Source organism: Eubalaena glacialis, chromosome 2 (genome assembly GCF_028564815.1).
Source record: "Eubalaena glacialis isolate mEubGla1 chromosome 2, mEubGla1.1.hap2.+ XY, whole genome shotgun sequence".
In the NCBI taxonomy this organism is placed as follows: domain Eukaryota; kingdom Metazoa; phylum Chordata; class Mammalia; order Artiodactyla; family Balaenidae; genus Eubalaena; species Eubalaena glacialis.
The window spans coordinates 190144501-190163264 of NC_083717.1; the positions used below are offsets into that span (position 1 = coordinate 190144501).

Genomic DNA, 18764 nt, shown 5'->3' on the forward strand with positions numbered 1-18764 from the left:
ACAGGGCTCCGATCCCAAGTGACACCAGCCCCGCTTTCCAAAACCCTAACACAGGGCAGTCACGCCTACCTCCCAGGGGTGGCAAGGCTGTAGTGCTCGGAGAGGGTGGGAGCCCAGCACTGGGTGCTGGTGGGTTCTTCCTACCTCCAGGCATCCCTGGAGACCTCGCCCGAGGACCTGGGCCAGCTGGGAGCCAGCATGAACTCCTGCGGCCTCGGCAAGCCCTCACCCTACCAGGCACTGCAGGTTCTCCTGCAAAGTGGGGATCTCGACCTGCCCCCTGACCTCACAAGCTGGGCAGATCCGGTGAGAGGTGGGAAAGGAGGGGCCTGGGTGGAGCATCGCAAGAGGCTACTGTCTCATAACTTTTGCTGTTGTTTTGTAAAGCTGGGCAGTAACGCCAGCTCAGAGAGAGGGCGGATCCCACGATGAATCTAAAGGCAGGACCAGGACACCCTGGGTGGTGGTCAGCTCCCAGGAAGAGACGGGAGGGCGCCGCAGGGGGCACCCAGAGCAGACAGGGCATCACACAGCACTCCAAGCAGCCCCCACCCCACACAGCACTGCAAACAAGCCCTGCCGGGCAGCTCTACCTGAAGCCAGCTTCTCGGGCGGCCATAGGGGCGGGGCAGCTGGAAGGGAAGAGAGCAAGTGTCACCCAGCAATGCTAACCACGACCCTCACCTCTGCCCTCCCTCCCCTGGACACCCATTAGCCCAAAGCCGCCAGGACCTCGGCTGGGCTGGAGTAGGGAGGCCAAGGGCCAAGATCGGGGTCCCCAAGGTGCCTCACAGGAGCCCCATGTTTTTAGAAACTCCAGATTGCACGAGGACCGACAGCGCGCCTGCCACACGCCAGGCACTGGGGCCCCAACCCCTTCACAGCCCTCCCCGAGGCTCACACCGGAACACAGCTGCCCTTCTGAGAGGCACCCCGAGATCCCAGCCAGCTGGGCGAGGCCAGATATCTGCCTGTCCTCAGGGCGAAGGTGGCCTGCAAGGTATCTCACGAGAACATACGGGTCCTACCAACCAGATTTACCTTCTTTTTTTCCCCTTTAATTTTACGAGAACTCATTAGCAGGCCATGAATCAAAGGGGCTGCGGCGTGGCCGGGGATCCAGTGGGTTCTTCCGATCAGTGCTCAGACGAGGCAGCGTGGCGTCCACATGTGGTTAACGCGTGGCTGATATTCTCACCCGCAGCTGGCACTGCCCCCTACTCCCATGCAACTTCAGGTCCTAAACCATTTTTCTAACTCGGATGTGTGTACCGCCCAGAACCACGTGGCCTGTAACTGATGGGTACCGTGCTGACCAGGTCTCAACCACAATGACCGTCATCCCCTCATGGGTCCCCTGGCAGGACCATTACTTGCTCCAATGAGGTGAGTGAGGGGCAGGCCATGTAACCTCCGTGGAGGCAGGTGGGGGACTCTGGAGGGTACAGGTGTTGCAAAATCCAAATCCCATCGCAACTGAGTGGATCTGAGCAACTCGCCAACTTCCAGGTCTCTGTTTGCCTGCATGTCAATTGGGGTCCAGAAGGACACTCAGCTGCTGGATGGCCCACAGGCGAGGTCACAGTGGCTGACCCATGACCCTTATCGCCAGCCAGCCCCGGCCCTCAGTGCTTTCCGTGATTTGCCCTTTAATCCTGGGGCAGACACCATTAGTGTCCCCATTTTACAGTTGGGAAAACTGAGGCACAGAGAGGTTAACCCACTGGCCCAATGCCACCCAGCTGGTAAGTGGCACTTTGGTGACTGGAACCAGGCCCTCTGGCTCTGGGGTTGGCCTCTTACCATGCTGACCACCCAGTGTCTGGCTCACAGTTGACCCTGGTTAAGCCTCAGGCATAGGGGACAGAGGCAGAATTCCTAGTCTCTCTTCCTGCCCACGTTGCTAGACTGACCATCTGCTTGGATGATGGAAAGAGGGGGTTTCCTCCCTGGCTGAGGAAGAGGCTGGACTAAGGTTCTAAGGTTCTGCTAATGAAGCAGATGAAGCCCTCCGGAGACCACATCACTCATGACAGAAGGGGCGGGGACATGACAGCCAACCCCGGACACCAAACAGGCGAAGCAGGGATGGCCCAGAGCCTGTCAACAAAGCAGCACGTCACAGAAGATGCCAGCGAGCAGAACTGCCACCACAGACATACCATGAGGCCAGCAACTCCGCAGGGCTTGGGCAAGGGGACCAACCAACCAAAACAACCCTCCTTGGGGATGCGGGAAAACAGTACTGAGGTGTCAGCAACGGGCTCAGATAGTAGCAGACTGTTCCTCAGTCCCAAGGCCTGGATGGTTCAAAACTCAGACAAAAGGCAAAAAGGAGCAGTCCATCAGGGACCAAGCCCGGCTGCATGGGCGTGGTCTGCCAGACCTTGAAAAATCCCAGGCTCCCAAGACCAGGAAAAGGAGAGAAGGGCAAGCACTGCCCGGGCGCCCCCAGCTTCCAGTCAGTGCTGTAGCAGGCATCACCATCATCCCTGTCTTATAGGTGAGGAAACCAGACATCGGGACATAAGGTATCTTACCTAAAGCCACACAGCCGGTGAGTGGTGGAGCAGGGATTATCTGAATCCAGACTCCTCCGGGGCTCAAACTCACTTTCTTATACCGTCAGGCCAACAACACCATTGCTACAGGTTGAATTGTGTCCCAGTCAGATTCATATGCTGACCTGTTGACCCCATGTTCCCCAGAACTGTGAGACAACACATTCAATACATTTCAGTTGCTTAAGCCCCTTCTCCACGCACCCCCGCCTCCGCCAAAGTGCGTGGTTCTTTGTTATGGCAGCTCTAGCAAACTAATACAATCACCTGTGCCAGGAAATCCTCCTCCACCCAGGCCTCAGTTTCCCCATCCATGCTTGGTGTAAATCCTGGGGTCACTTCCAACCTGAGTGTACTGCGACCCTGTGTGGCATGGCAGGATGGGAAGAGCGGGCACAGGGGCCAGGAGGAGGGGGGCCGGCTGGGACCGGTCACAGCCGCGGGCCTGGACCACTGCCTCCTCTCCCCCAGATGGCCGCCCACTCTTGCCCAACCTGCTTCTTGCTCTTTTGTGAAGCTGGCTTCTGGGCACATGCAGACCCTTCACTGATCAGCCCAGCAGGGAAGTGAATGGAGGGAACCACAGAGTGGAGGCCCCCGCATCAATTACAGCCATCTCCAGCCCAGCCCGGCTAGGCACAGAATCCACGGGAAAAATTGTATCACATACTGGGCTCCAGATGAATCATTGCAGAGGAAGCAGCTGTGTTGATGAAATTTTAAAGCCGACATGAGAAAGAAAATATGAACTGCAATACAGTAATTTAGCCTGTGAACACTGGCACATTTTTAATTAAAGCTGTATCGGAGTTAAATAGAGGCCGTGGAGGGAGAGGGTGGGCAGTGGGGAACGGGAATCCACAGAGGCTCTCTGCCCTCCCACCCGAACCCCAAAGCCATGTCACCCGAAGATAGTTAAAAGAATAACATTGCTCTCCCCTGCTTTTCGCCAAAGGCAGATTTTCCACTTTGCACAGAGCTGGAGGTTTCTGTGCAATTTGATTTCACTGAAAAGATATAGGTGCCAGAATCATAAAATCTCACAAGCTAGAGCCCATGAGACCGTGGCCAGAATCCCACCCATGGCAGCAATCTCCTCCTTCAATATGCCCAAACATGGTCATCCATCCCCCCCATCCATCCATCCACACTTGATTACCTCCAAAGATGGTACACTCACTACCTCATGAAGCCGCTCTCCCTGGGTTAAGCAGACCTTCCTTATTCTGGGCAAGAACCAGCCTCCCCTCCCAGCCTGGGAGACCAGGTGGGTGCAGCCAGGGTTCCCCAAGATGCATCCACCAAGTCCAGCTGGGCATTGAGACACAGATGTGACCACTGAGACCCAGCAGCCCAGTCCTTGAATACCTAACAGTCCAGCAGGGGTCGGGGCCAGGCTTCACAAGGAGGATCCCAATACCCCATCAGCAAGAGAGGGCAGCCTATGGGGCTGAGAGAGCCCAGAGCAAGTGCCGGGCCACCTGGGGGTGGCTGGGGAAGGCTATTGGCAGGAGGCCAGGAGGAAGGAGGCTAAGGAAACCCCATCTTCCCTGGACCCCATCAAAATAAGACCAGTACTCTACTTGTGGGCTGAGCCCTGCCCACAGAGTTCTCCCCACCTCCACTGTCCTCCACAGCCCTCCTGTATACATGAGCCTGCTGGCCAGGACAAGGAGGCAGCACAAGAGTGCCCCCTGGGGGTAGGCCTCTGCCTGGACACCACTGTACCCCCGGGCCCTGCACACAGCAGGTGATCAGTTACACATGGAGTGAGTGAGTGAGTGCCCATTTTACAGGTAAGCAAACAGAGGCCAGGGGAGAGGAAGTGGCTCAAGGGACCTCATAAAGCTGATGCCACCTGAGCCACCCTAGGAACCCAAAGGCAGGCAAGGTACCAACTGCTGCCAGGAAGCCCTGAGCAGGCCAGAAGTGGCCCTTCTCTCACTGTTTCTCACATCTCCTGCGTGGCTCAGAACAGCAAAGCCCTCCTCCAGGGCACCCACCCACCCTCAAGGCCAAGCCCTGGTGGCAGCAGGTGGCAGGGGCAACAGGAGCCCGCCCATGACCCTGGAGATGCCCTGCCCACACCCTGGCCCCTGGGTGCTTTTGCATACTGTAGGTTGAGGGTCGGCCCTCGGCTGAAGCAAGGGGACCAGGGCAGGTGCGTATGCAGTGCCCTGGGGGGCCAAGGCCCTAGCACCACACGGCTGCCCCCTCCTCGGGATGCTGGGTATGGCCCTGACACCGCTCACTGGGAGACCCTGGGCAAGACCCCCACTCGCCAGCAGAGTCCTCGTGAGGAAGAGACGAGGACAGGACCCAGGTGGCCCACCCCCATGACACACACAAGCACCCACGGCTATCACCAGAGCAGCTCAGCCTCACAAGGCTTCATCTAGGGAGAAAGAAAAGTCTCCTAAAGAAACAAGAAACTTGGAACACGGGCACACTGGATGGTCTCTGAGTTCCCAGCACTTCTCCTGTGCTAGCGAGGAGCCGGGCGAAAGCATGCTCTTGTCCCTAAAGCCCACTCTGCCTGAAGCCAGCAGGCCTGGGCCCAGGCGAGAGGTCGCGCCCCCATCTGATGGATGTGTGTTTCTGGAGAGCCTGGCGTGGGTACAGATCAGGGACAGAACCCCACTGCTGCTGCCTCCAGGACAAGGACAAGGTCCCCAGTCTGACCCCTGGGAGCGGGTCAGAGCAGGCTTGGCGGGGAGGGACCAGGCAGAGAAACCCCCTGCCCAGGTGGTGGCCGCACCCCTGATGCTCCAGACACAGGGCCCCGTCAACCTCCACCTCTGCACTTGTGGGCACGGGGCAAGTGGACACAGCTATGGGGGGCTCCCTTATGAGACCAGGGGCTTCCCAGAGGGAGGAGGAAGAGGAAGGACTGCCAGTCTGCGGCCTGAGCGTGTGCAGGTTTTGGAGAGCAGGGGCCACAGGGACACTTCTGTCCTTGTCCTTGGAAACAGGACCACAAGCCATGCCCTGGCTGCACCGCAGAACAGCATTGCAAATGGCATCCCAAATTTGGGGTCCAAGCTCTCAACCTGCTTCTCCCCAGAAGCAGTGACACAAAGAACAGCTGGACTGGGGCAGACTCACAAGGCTGCTGACCCCCCTGGTCGGAGGCTCCCACTGCCAGATCGAGGTCCTGGCCTGCATCCTGCTGTACAGTGGCTGAAGTGAGTGACTTGCTCCCCTACTTGCTGGACGGGAACCAGCTCCAGAGCAAAGGCCCCAAGTCCTGATGCTGCCCCCCCCATCACCTCTGCCTACAGCTCCTGCAGCCCGCCCCACACACCCTCCTTAACAACCAGGACAAGCCCACATGGAGTGTTCAGGTCTAAGGAGCCCTAGCCCACAGCCAGGCGAGGCCCCAGCCCCTCCCTGCCCTTGCCAGCCCTGAGGAGCCAGCATATCTTGTAGCCAGGCCCTTCCAGCACCTTACAAATGACACATTTTGTTTGAAAACAAGCCTTGCAATTCAGTGCCTGGCTATGCGCCTGACACAGTGCGGTGGCCATGGGATGTGGGGGAGCAAAGACCCAAATGTGAACCACATACTCTGCAGAGTCCTGCCGAGCTAGGGGGAATTTCCAGCAGCCCATGCGAGGGCGAGAGGTGGGATGGCAGTCGTCGGGCTGCACTTGGGGCTGTGAGCACCCCAGCCGCCGCCCAGTGCGCAGAGAGGGTGTCTGAGCAGGGCAATGGCGCCAAGCCCACTGGTCGCCTAGCAACGAGGCCAGGCAGCTGAGCCCTCCCTGGGGCTGGTTCCCAGAGAAACACTCTGGGCATCCTGGCCGGCCACTTATGGGCCAGCAGATGTGGCAGGGGAGAGGGATACTGAGATGAAGTCAGGGATGAGTACAAGGGAGAAAGAGGCTGGAGGGTCAGCCGAGCCAGCTGGCCCCAGACACCCCGACCGACCGGGCTGATCACAGCCCCCCATCACCACCCTGCCAACAGCAGGAAAGGCCCCTCGTCCCGGCAGCCATGCCCCCTCCACGCTCCAGCCGCACTCAGCAAGGGCACAGACGCCTACCCCCATCTCTCATCCTGCACCACCTCCTCCCCGCACTGACCCCATCACCCATCTCTAACCCGCCGTCCCTGTGCTGGGGACAGGCCAGGGACGGGCCGAGGACGAGGCCTGGCCTCATCTGTCTGTGGACTCAGGCCAGGCAGGAGGGAGGAGGGCAGACCCCAGCCCAGAGAGAAACTAGCACGGCAGGGGCAGGGAAGTTTCATTTGGGTCTGAGCGGGGACGGGCCAGCCCGCCTCTTGGGCCTTGATGCGCCCATCCAAAGGGCAAAGCAGTCCATTTCTTCAGCACTTGTGTGTGTGTTCTGCGCCATCTCTGGGACGGGCCCAGCACCAGCCCCCAAGGAGCTCGCAGACCACTGGGGGGACAGACAGGGAAAGGCTGTGATGGAGGGAAGGCAGGTGGCCGTCCTCAGCCAGGTGTCCCAGGAGGTGACTCCGGGCAGGAGTCGGGGGCAGGAGGAAGGTTAGGGGTGGGAAGGGGGAAGGGAACACCAGGCGTGCTGGGGCAAGGGTTAGGCCCTGGAGTGGTGGGTGGCAGCAGGGCCCGCGCTAGCCCTCAGGGTGGGGTTGGCCCACAGCCGGCCTACCTGTGCCAGGAGCTTGTCACCCTCCAGCAGCTTCACCTTGGTCTCCAGCTGCCTGATGTAGGTGGACGAGGGATCTGTAACGACACAAAGGGGGCATGTCACCCGTCGGCAGACTGTATCCAACAGGAGGGCCCACCCTCCCCTGGGCCCCCTCCAGTGGGCCCCCTCCAGTGGGCCTCTGAGCCCAGGTTTCCCTGACCTGCAGAAAGGGGATGAGGGGTTCCCTCACCAGCTTGTCCTGGGCTGATTCCTTCGGCTTCCACAATGCTTCAGGTCCAAAAAGAGTCCTCACAAACGCTCCCCTGATGGGACCCGCACCCAGGGGCAGCCCACCCCATGGCCCAGGGTCCAGGGAGGCCCTCCCCTGCTCAGGGGGGAAACTGAGGCCCCGAGCATGCCAAGTCAGCATCTGGGCTTCCTCCGCTCCATCCTGCTTGACGCACAGAACTTCTACAAGCGATTTGTTCGGGGGGGCCACATAATGCATATAACCCACCACCCCTCCTGCAGTCAGGGGCCAGTGAGATACCTCCAACCACACGCCCCCAGTTCCTGAACGCGGAGGGGGTGAAATCCACCTTCCTTCACCACGCTGACCGCGCTGCCCAATCACATCAGAAGCGGGAGAGTGACTGCCCCGGTGGCGCGGCAGTTAAGAATCTGCCTGCCAATGCAGGGGACATGGGTTCGAGCCCTGGTCTGGGAAGATCCCACATGCCGCGGAGCCACTAAGCCTGTGTGCCACAACTACTGAGCCTGCACTCTAGAGCCCATGAGCCACAACTACTGAGCCTGTGCTCTAGAGCCCATGAGCCACAACTACTGAGCCTGAGTGCCACAACTACTGAAGCCCGCGCGCCTAGAGCCCGCGCTCCGCAAAAAGAGAAGCCTCCGCTCGCCGCAACTAGAGAAAGCCCACGTGCAGCAACGAAGGCCCAACGCAGCCAAAATATAAGCTAACTAATTAATTAATTAATTTTTAAAAACCACCTTAAAGCATCCTGTCTCTATTAAAAGAAAAAGAAGCGGGAGAAATTCCGCCACCCTGGCTACCCACAGCCCTGGTCGTACCTCCCCATTGGGCTGGAAATCAGCTCAGGGGAGAAAACTAATGACTAACTCACTCCAGGCCAGGACAAGGGAGCCTGCCTGGGTGGAGGCCAAGGGTGACATGGGGCAAAGAGGGCAAGGGGAGGGAGGCAGAACACGGGACAGGGAAGGTTAACACAGGGTAGGGTAGGCAAGGGGACCAAAGAGTCACAGCAGGTGCCCGTGCCAAGGGAGGAAAGGTGGGTCTGAGCACCTCTGTGACAGCATGGGGTACCTCCCCCAGGAGGTCTGCTGCCACCTGCTAAGGGACGGCTATGCGCCTCTCACCCACACGAGTCCCCGGCCAGAGGCCACACAGCCCAGACGCCAGCCTGGACCCTGCCCACCCCTGGGTCAGTCTGCTGCTCCTGCTGTACCCACCGGCCCCGACCCCCAACAGGACTCAGGGTCTTCCCGGATCACACCACCGGCCCTTCATCGCAGAAGGCACCAGACCTTCGACCAAAGCCAGCTCCCTAATGCCCCACACCACTGCCCCCCCCGGGGGGGCCTTTAACCTTCCCAGGTGGGCAAAGGGGGCTGAGGTGCAGCCAGAGGACAAGCTGGAACCGTCATGCAACCGTGCCAGCACAGTCAGCATGACCGCGGACGAGCCCTGGGCCCTTAGGGTCCTGGTGTACGACGCGGACGCCGTGCCCCTCCCCGACAGAGCCTGCCGGCAGAGGAGGAGTCCACGGGCGCCCTGTGAGGATGGGGCGGCCAGTGGCCCCCTCCCCAGGGCCCCAACCCCCCTGCGCTGGAGCCTGGCCCAGGCTTCACGAGCCTCCGCCCACCAGCAGTGCTCAGCTGTTGCCTCTGACGCGCCCCCAGTTACAGGAGGCGCCCGTGTGCCCCTTGACCTGCCCGCTGTGGGTCACTCTGTTCCCCAAGCATACCCTCAGGAGCCTTGTCTCCCCAGCCCTGGACCAGGCCCAGGAGCCCTCAGCCCCGCCCCGGGCAGGAATGGGGGGCGGCCCACCCCGCCCCAATTACATAACCAACTCCTCCCCGCTGCTCTCTGCCAGTCACCCCTCGGGAATGCGGAGCCTTCTGGAGAGGAAGAAGGTCACTGGCCAGCCCACTCCCCCTCACTCCCAGGGAGACCCTGCTAACCACAGGGCAGCTCGGAGCCCCGCTGTGTGACCTTGAGAGGTGCAATGGCTTCTTTATACACACACGGGGCAGTGGCGGGGCAGGGTGGGGGGACTGGACCCCGGGCGGTGACTCCAGAGGCTTCCCTGTGCCCAGGGCCTGGGCAGGGGACCCTCAGTCCCTCAGTCACTACGGTTCACGCCCCATGGTGGCCCCCGGCCTCGGTTTACCCATCAATCAGCCCAAACTGACCAGCAGTTCCCACATGGCGTCTGCACCCACCCTCACGAACAGGTCTGACGGGAAGGGCCTCAGTGTTCCAGGGGTGCTGGGCCCTCTGAGCAGGGGGATGGAGATGGGGTGCAGCCTGGGCTCCCCAATCCTCTGTGCCCTCCACCTGCTGCCGGCAGGAGGGTTCCCTGGAACACCACCCGGGAAACAGTGGATAAGGTAAACTCCAAAGACCCTCCCAGCTCCCTCAACCTTACACGTTAAAACAACCACTGACCCCTATGTGGTCCCCCTCTGGGTGGGGTCGGTGGGGGAGGGAAGGTCCCCCCCATCCACCCCCTGTGTGATGCATGGCAGCCCCTGCACCTGGCGCCTCCTCGAAGGCTCGCAGGGGCCAAAAGGCATCATACCCGTTTTCCAGACGAGGAGGCCACAAGGAACAGTGTCCCTACTTGCTGGCAGGTGAGCAGGGGGGCCCAGGGCCCAGACTTCCAGACCCTCTCCCCACCACCCAGGCCCACCCCCAAAGGTCAGTGCTCAGGACCCCAAGCGTCCGGCCGCTCTGAGAGGAGCTGACAGCACCGCGCCATTGTGAGAAGCCGGCAGAGGTCCCCAGTGAGATGTGGCTCTTGGTCAAGCATCTCCCCTGGACGCCCCACTACTGCCCAACCCTCGGACACGGCCGCAAGCCAGGCCCCCTGCTCACCGCCGCCCCACCAGCGGATGTGCTGCCAGGCACAGCCCTGAAGTCAGCAGAAGGACCAGCCACTTGTGTGTGACCAACGACCTGAGTCAGGTCACTAACTCTCACGCTGCCCTGTACGGTCACAGAGCCATCCTGAAGGCGGGCACACCACCCGCCCGTGGTCTCCTGGCTATGGGGGCGATTTTGCCTCCCTCTGCCATTCCGATGGGCTGAGCCAGGAGCTCTCAGCCCTTCCCTTCTCTGTCAGACTGCCGCTGGAGTCATGGCCTGGGTGGGAGTCAGCAGACGTGCCGACCAGCTCAGCGCCCTCCCTGGGCAGCAGGCGGGCCAGGCACACCGCTGCTCCACAGCCTCACGCCCACCTCCCAGGATGGCAGTCAGGAAGAAGGAGCGGCGACAGAGCCAGCGCCACGAGAAGGGACACAGGCCATCGCTCATCCCACAAACCACAGGCCGCGTCCATGGCCCCAGACCAAGGAACCGCTCCGCTCAGCCCATCTGTCTGGGTTCGCCCCAAACCCCAAGAGGCTGCAGAGGATGAACTACACTTCAGACATCAAGGTTTGTCGGGTTTTTCTTCTGAATTTCAAAAGAACAATGTGAGAAACTTAAAATATCTTTAAATCACCCAGTGCTCCCAATGGAACGTATCCTAAGGAATTAATTCCAATCGTGAAGAATGCAGACAGTGTTACAGTGACCAAAACTGGAAACAACTATTTGTCCAACAACAGCAGAGAGTTTATACCCTTGTCGTCACTCAGATGACGTTTAGGAGAGTTTCTCTCCTCAACGATACAGAAAAACACTTAAACGCCAGTGAAAAGAACTGGACACAAAACTACACATAGAATTGCTGTTATGTTTAAAAATATCCATGTATTGAAATAGAAATCCAGGAACGAGGCGCACAGAAATACCGACCGTGGTGTTGCTTACGAGGAGATGGGTGACTGTTTATTTATTCACACTGTTTCTTGTTAATTTTCAAATAATCTCCTTTTAGAATAGGGAGAAATCTTTCTTTATAAAAAAGGAAAAGGGACTAAACGATTGTACCTTCACATCGCAGAGTCCCCTGTCAAGGGAAACAGAAGCGTGGCCCAGAGGACGGCGTGGAAAGTGGGCCCCATCGGCCACCCTCTGCCCACTGCCCCCAGCTCTGCTCTGGGGGCCTTTTCCGAGGCCCAGGCTCAGCCCCGAGCCTGCCCAATCCTGCAGAGTTTAACAGGCTATGAGGCCGCCTCCACAAAGTCCCAGATAAGCCTCCCCTGCCACACGGGACCCCGTCCCCACTGCCCCTACCCTCAGCTCCCCAAGCCAGGCCCTGCATGCTGCCAGGAGCCAGGGAGCCGGACATCTGGTCACCTGGGGGTCAGAGCAGGTGCCCTGCAGTAGGGAAGAGTGAGAGCTAGGTGGACCCTCACGTCGGGGTTGGTAGGAGGGGGTAGAGCAGGAGGGCAGGGGACGCCAGGAAGGGCCTGGCTCCCTGGGAGGACGATCCTTCCCAGCAGCCTCGGGCAACTCACAATCCCACGGGGCGCCTCCATGCCCCGGCCTCTTGGAGACAAGCGTGTAATTAAATTAATTCCAGGTTTGCAGTAACAAGGAGTAGAGCCAGCAGGGAGGGAAGTGCCATTTCCTGGCTTGACTGCTGGCGGGGGGGAAATGAGGGAGGTGACTACGAAAGGGACCCCGAGCTAGGCTGGCCAAGGTGCCCCCTGGACATTCCCTGACCCTCCCAGGGCCCACTGGTCCAATCCTGGGGGACTCACGATCCACCTTCCATCTGGAGGGACAGGGAGAGCTCCCCGCAACATTCTCGCTCTCAGAAGCCGGAACAGCAGCCCTCCCCACGCCCCTCCTCACAGGTCCTTGTTCCCAGGTGCGTGGAGGACCAGTGCACCCGGGGGTGGGTGGGAGTCATGGAGCTGAGGGTCTGCAAGCCCCTCCCCACTGGCGCTGACTGGCTCCGCCGAGGAGTCCTGTGCCAGGTGCTGGCGCTGACCATCAGGCCACTCTGCCCTCCCGGAAGCTGCCAGGTCACATCTCCCCCACCCCCCCAGCCTGGCCCCCTGCCTGCCTAGGCAATGTCACCCCAGCCTCACCATCGGTCCAAACAGCAAGAATCTGGGGGCCAGAGGCCATGTCCAATCACCCCTGTCACCCCCTCCCCACCTAGCTCACCGCTAAGCACATAGTAGGCCCTTGGAAAAACCTGAAGACCTAACAGGAATCCGTCCTACCGGCTGGGTCGAACAGGCTTCCCCAAAGGAGTTGACTCTTAATCCTATGAGCTCCCACCAGCAACAGCTGCAATGACAGTAACAAGCGCTCAGCCTGTGACAGTGACCTGGCACCCCCAAGGCCACAGAGGGCACAGCATGCCAGCGGCCAAGGGCAACTGTCCCTCAGACCTCAGCCCACAGCATTTACACTGTTGTCTCGTGCCAACCTCACCAGGAACTCTCATCTTAATTTGGGTGAGACAAGGATTCGCATACAAGCGGGTTACATGGGCGGTGACCCCAGGAAGCCCAGGTGAGGGTGTGGAGAGGTGAGGTGGGGAATGGGAGCTGACGAGAAGGGTGTGAACCCGCTGGGGGCCTCACAGTTACTCGCCTGCCCAAGGGCTCCCTGGTGGGAGCCGCTCCTGGCAGAAGAGTGGTGTTCATGCCCCAGGCGTGCCCACCTGGAGAGGGGACAGGGCAAGCTCCCAGGCAGAGCTGCAGGTGCCCACAGGTGAAGTGGGCGGTGGGCACAGAAGCAGTAAGTGCCACGGGGATCTGGGCAGGGCGCCAACAGTGTCTGCCACAGCTTGGGAAAAAGTACGACTTTCCCTCTCTGCAAAGGAGGAAGTGGATGGAGGCTGGGGGCAGGGGGCTGGTGGTGGCACCGTGACACACAGCCACACACGGGGCCTGATTCTCCAGCTGCTGCCTCTTCCAGGGTCCCCACCAGCCCTGCCTCCCTTGCAGGCCCCTCTCCCTGAGCGGGGTCCCTATAAGGTCTCGGGGACAGACAGGCTTTGCGGCAGGTCATCAGCAAGAGACTGAGCGACGCCACACCTTGGGCCCCTGCTCACACCCAGCAGCTCTGCCGTGAGATGGCTGGCATTTCCACGATGCAGCCCGGCTGATTCAATTCCCTTCTCCTTCCACTTCATTAAGAGGGCTCGGCTGTGGCATCGGGGCTGGTGGCTCCACAGAGGTGGAAGGGCCTCGTTCCTGGGCTTCTCTCCTTTCTCCCCCGCCCCAGGACTGGCCCCCAAGGGGGCAGGTGAGTGCCACACATACCTGCGGGCCGTGGAAAGCAAAATCAAGTAGGGCAGGCCCACTCTGCACCATGGAGCCTCAGTCTCCACCCGTGCCTCCCACCTGCCCAGGATGTGGTGGAGCTGTCACCTCTCACAGGTAACCTCAGACACTTCACCCCCATGGGGAGGTATCCCCATCCTCCCACAGGCACAGAAACAAGGATGCAGCGATGCACCAAGTCACACAGGCAGGGCCACCAGGAGAACCACCCCCAGGGAGCTCTGACCAGCTCCGGGCACCAGGGACAGTGCTATGGTGTGGATGTCGGTGTCCCCCAAAATCCATATGTTGAAACCTAACGCCCAATGTGATGGTGTTAGGAGGCAGGGCCTTTGGGAGGTGATTAGGTCACGAGGGTGGAGCCCTTGTGAGTGAGATTAGTGTCCTAACCAAAGAGACCCCCCACAGAGCTCTCTTGCCTCTTCCGCCAAACGAAGACACAGCAGGGAGACAACCGTCTATGAACCAGGAAGTGGCGCTCTCCAGACACTCAGTCTGCCAGCACCTTGACCTTGGGCTTCCAGCCTCCAGACCAGAGAGGGAAATTCCTGTTGTTTATAAGCCACCCAGTCTGTGGTATTCTGTTATAGCAGCTCGAACAGAGTAAGAAAGACACAGAGCAAGGCGAGGTCATTCCAGCAAGAAGCAGCAGTAACCACGCACACTTAATGACCACCAACGGTGTGCCTTACTTACAGGCAATCGTCCTCATCGTCTCTCACTGTGAGCAGGTGACCGACCCCTGTTTACAGGTGAAGAAACTGAGGCTCCGGGAAGTGAAGTGACAGCCGCAGACCAGGCAGTGACGGAGCAACCTGCTCTCCCCAGGCAGCCTTCCCTACCTCGGGCTCAGTGCAGCCCTGGGCTCAAGGCAAAGGCCACACTTTCTGCAGTACCCAGTCCTGCTGGGAAACAGGCCGGTACTCAGTCCCAGGGCGGCCGCTGCCCTCCCACACGGCCCACAGACCAGGCTCGGCAGGTCTTGGGCTGATGTTCCTGCTGCCCTCACCGCTGATGAATGAGCATCCCCATGAAGGCCCGGGACACTGATCCAGCAGAGCCTGGGAACGGTCCTGTCTTCTTAAAGGACTTGGAGGATGTTCCAACCCCAGGCCCACCTACTCCCCAGACCCTGGACAATCCCAAAGGTCACCAAAGGACTGAATTCTTGCAGAGCAGTGGGTCCCCAGATCCAGGACTGGAAAGGCAAGTTACCTGTTTCACGACAGTCCAGGCTACCAGGGGGCTGTGAGCTCCCCATCACTAGTGGAAAGCAAGCAGAAGCTGAATGCTGGATGGAAGCCCCTGGAACACTGAAGTTTCCCCACGTAGCTGGGAGGAGGGCATGGGAAGCTGTTCACCGACCTCAGTGCCAATGTACTCACTCTACTACCCTCTAGATCCTCCAGGGACCCTGCCAGGTGGGCGGCAGAAAGCCTATCCTATAGAGGACAAAAAGAACGCTCAGCAAGTGAATGGATCCACCCAATGTCGCAGAGCCAGGCGCCGGCAGGACCAGCAATCACGCATGCTTGTGTAAGGGCAGGGTCCCCTACTGCGAGGGTCTCTCAGCCTAATGCAGAAGCTGCAGGAATAACCATGTTTGCTGAAGGGCAAAGGGTGGAGTGAAGAGGTTCAGCCCAGGGATGAGGGGGGCCAAGAGCAAGGATGCGCTGATGGGGAGAAATCAGGGACTCCTTCCTGAAGGAGGCGGCATCTGAGCTGAGCACTTAAGAGCAAGCAGGACTCTCACAGGCAGACAAGCCAGGGTGGGGATGGGGAGGATGGAAGGCAAGTCCCAGCTGAGGGCGCAGGGCGAGCAAAGGCAAGGAGGTGGGGCCGTGACAGGCAGGTTCAGGAGCACCTGAGCCAGCACCCATTAGCATCTGCCTCCTGGCATACAGCCCCCAGGAGGTGCAGGCTGAATGTAAGACAGATATTATTTATGGATGAAGGTGAAAAGGCTGAGGAGGCATATCAGAGGAACATCAGGTTCCTGCGAGGATACCTCTTGGGAGTGGCAGCGCTGAGCGGGGAGGGCTGCCCCTGTCTCTCCCTCCTCCAGGCGGGCCTGCCCACCTGAGCTGCCCACCAGTAGGTCTGCATGGTGGGCAGGCCAAGGCAGCCGGCTGCAAACTCTGAGATGACTACCAGAGCCTCGGGCGTGAATAAGAGTTCCCCTGTCGAACATATGTATATGTATAACTGATTCACTTTGTTATAAAGCAGAAACTAACAAAAAAAAAAAAAAAAAAAAAAGAGTTCCCCTGTCCACACAGGACATTGAGAAGGGACCCTTCTTTCCCATTCGCACACGCAAATGTTACTGAGCACCTATGACGTGCCAGCAGACGCCAAGCAAAACCCCAGCCCTCCCAGCACGCCCCCGTAATCCTCACACCGAGCTATCCCTGTTTACTGCAGAGGAGCCTGAGACTCAGAGAGGTTAAGTATCAAGTCCAAAGTCACACAGTGAAAACACTGCAGGGCTGGGATTTGAACCCAGGTTTGCCCAGAGCCAAGGTTCTTTCCACGCTGCCTCAAAGCTTCCCCGGCCCTGGGGGTCCCATACAACCACCCTGGGCCTCGCAGAACACCATCACCATGGTGGCTGGTGCTGCTCATTCCAAGCCTTGACTCTGCCAGGGAGACACAGCAACTTTCATCCATTCTCCAGACAAAGAAACCAAGGTTCAGGAGGGGCCCAGTAACTGGTCCAGTCACAGAGTCATAAAAGCAGGGCTGAAAGTCAAGACGTGCGCGTGCGTGCGTGCGTGTGTGCGCGTCTGTGTGTGTCCCCATCCCCAACCCAGTGCTCCTCCAGGCCACCCACCGAGGCAGAGAAGGGCAGGGCTTGGGAAGACTCATGGCTCCCCTCCCCTCCCTGAGCAAAAGTTCTCTTCGTGGGGCAGTTCTGGAGACTCTCAGCCTCTAAGGCTGGGCCCAGGCTCCAGGGAGCTCCACCCTGGACGCTGTTCTCCTGGCCCCCCCGCCCCTAGGACCCCCACCCCAGGGCATCCGCAAGCCCCAAGACTCTGGGCCTCACGGGGTTACGAATGTCCGAAAGGCTGGCCCCCAGCCCCTCCCAAGCTCCCTCCTCCATGCCCTGATACGTGGGATCCTGGAAACCTCAAATCCCACATCCCCAACTCAAGTGGACAGCCGTGACCCCACCCTCTCCATCCCGAGCCTGCAGAGGCAAGCAAATTAATGGGCACAGAGAGAAACGAACAACTGCATTGATGAAAACTGGGATCTCCCCACGCTGGCCGCCCGGCCTCTCCTGACGAGGCGCACGGCTGTCTCCTGGCTGCCACCTGCCCCTCCGTGTGCCACACACACAGATCCAGGACCCCACGGATCGGTGCTCTGTCCACCCGGGGCCGCCTGGCATTTAATTCAACCTGCGCTGAAATCTCGAGGGGGCGGCCAAGCAGGAGGCCGAGTCCAAGCCGGCTCATTTAGAATACACCCCGGTTTGGATCCGCCTGCAAGCCGCTGGTGCTTTCAAGCTTAAAACTCAAACTTATTTTTCCATCCACCGCTTGGGAAGCCCGACAAGCCCAAATTGAAACTGTGTCATTGTTTCAAAACCAGGGGAAAACAGGAAAAAAATAATTCCTTTCCTGTGCCTTCAATTTTCAGGCCCAGAAATTAACCTGTGTGCTTAGGTGACAGTTCAGGGGTCAGCACTGTTCATGTCCCCTCCCCCCCAACCTGATTTCATTCTGAATGATTGGGAATTATTGACAGAGGCTGAACAGACCACCTAGAGGCCCCAGCACGGCCACCTAGAGGCCCCAGCATGGCCACCTAGCCACACAGAAGGCGAGTCACACCTGGCCTGGGTCTCCCTGGGGACATTTTAACGTTTGATCTCTTCTCCCCTCCAGCCAAACTGGACTCCAGCGAAGGGGCCTGGATGTCCATGTACATTTTAAACGTCCTCCAGGTGATTTTAACGTGCACACAGGGCTGGGGACCCCTGCTCTATGCTGAGCAGTGACTGTTCAAATTGTCCCCCTCTTGGGCTCCTTTCCCGAGGGACCCCACGCCTCCTGGCCCTGACTACTCACTGGGGCTCAACCCCTGCAAACACAGCTGTACCACAGGGACTCCGAGGAGGCCAGGACATGCGGGACGGATGTCTGAAGGTGGTGAGGGAAGCGGGTAGGCGGGTAAACATTCACGGAGCCCCTGAATGTATGTGCCAAGCCCCTTGGTAGCCAGAAGTGGAGACCTTGCTGGTTTCAGGGGGAAAGGGAGTTTGCTTTCATTGTTAGACATCATGCATGTCTCTACCAAGGATGAAAAGTTGGTGGCGCCAGAATGGGGCCAACTGTCCAGCAGAGGGGGCAGGAGGGAGGGGGCAGGACACCAGGGCACACTCCAGCCGCCTGCAGAGGCCGTGAGGTGCGGGGAGCTGTGGCAGGCGGAGCAGGCTCAGGAAACAGAAAATCTAGGTGCGGCTGCGTCATCGGACACAGGGGAGTGGCTGGAAGTACAGCCGGAGATCTGACACCTCAGCAGGAACCCCGCCCTGTGAGTGAGAAGCAGAGCTGCGGCTCAAAGCATAGGAGGCAAGAGAAAGAGGGGGCTCCAAGCAGTTAGCTCTGGCGGCAGCACCATGTCTGGACAGTGTTTTGCTGATTCAGTAAAAACAAGAATAAGTCATCACAAGAAAGGCGGAGGGATTCCTGGGGTGGTGGGGGCCCGCAGAAGCTCTGCACGCCTGGCACACATCCCCTGCAGCATTCTGTGCCGGTGGGGGAAGGCTGAAATGTTTCATGAAAGGGACTGCGGCGGGTGCGGAGAGTAAAAATTCAATCCCAACCTCACACCACACACAGAAAGCAGTTCCAAGAAGGACAGAGAGTTCTATGTGAAAAAACAACTCTAAAAACTTGGGCTTGTTTGATACAAAGGGGGTGACAACTTAGGCTACAGGCAAGAAGCCAGTCACAAAACACCACATATTGTATGATTCCATTTATGTGAAATGTCCAGAGTAGGTAAATTCACAGAGACAGAAAATAGATTAGTGGTTGCCAAGGGCCGAGGGGGAGGAAGAACAGGGAGTAACTGCGGATGAGTACAGACTCTCTTTCTGGGGTGATAAAAATGACCTGGAATT

The 18764-nt window shown here is 59.1% G+C and overlaps 1 protein-coding gene across 3 annotated transcripts in view; it reads right to left on the bottom strand.

Annotated features, from left to right (window-relative positions):
- Positions 1–18764, bottom strand: part of CCDC85C (coiled-coil domain containing 85C) — a 79907-nt gene that overhangs the window by 10597 nt on the left and 50546 nt on the right. For all 3 annotated transcript variants that reach the window (XM_061181239.1, XM_061181238.1, XM_061181237.1), the window contains exon 2: positions 7196–7269. In XM_061181239.1, the coding sequence (XP_061037222.1) occupies positions 7196–7269 (74 nt within the window). The remainder of the gene's footprint in view (positions 1–7195; positions 7270–18764) is intronic.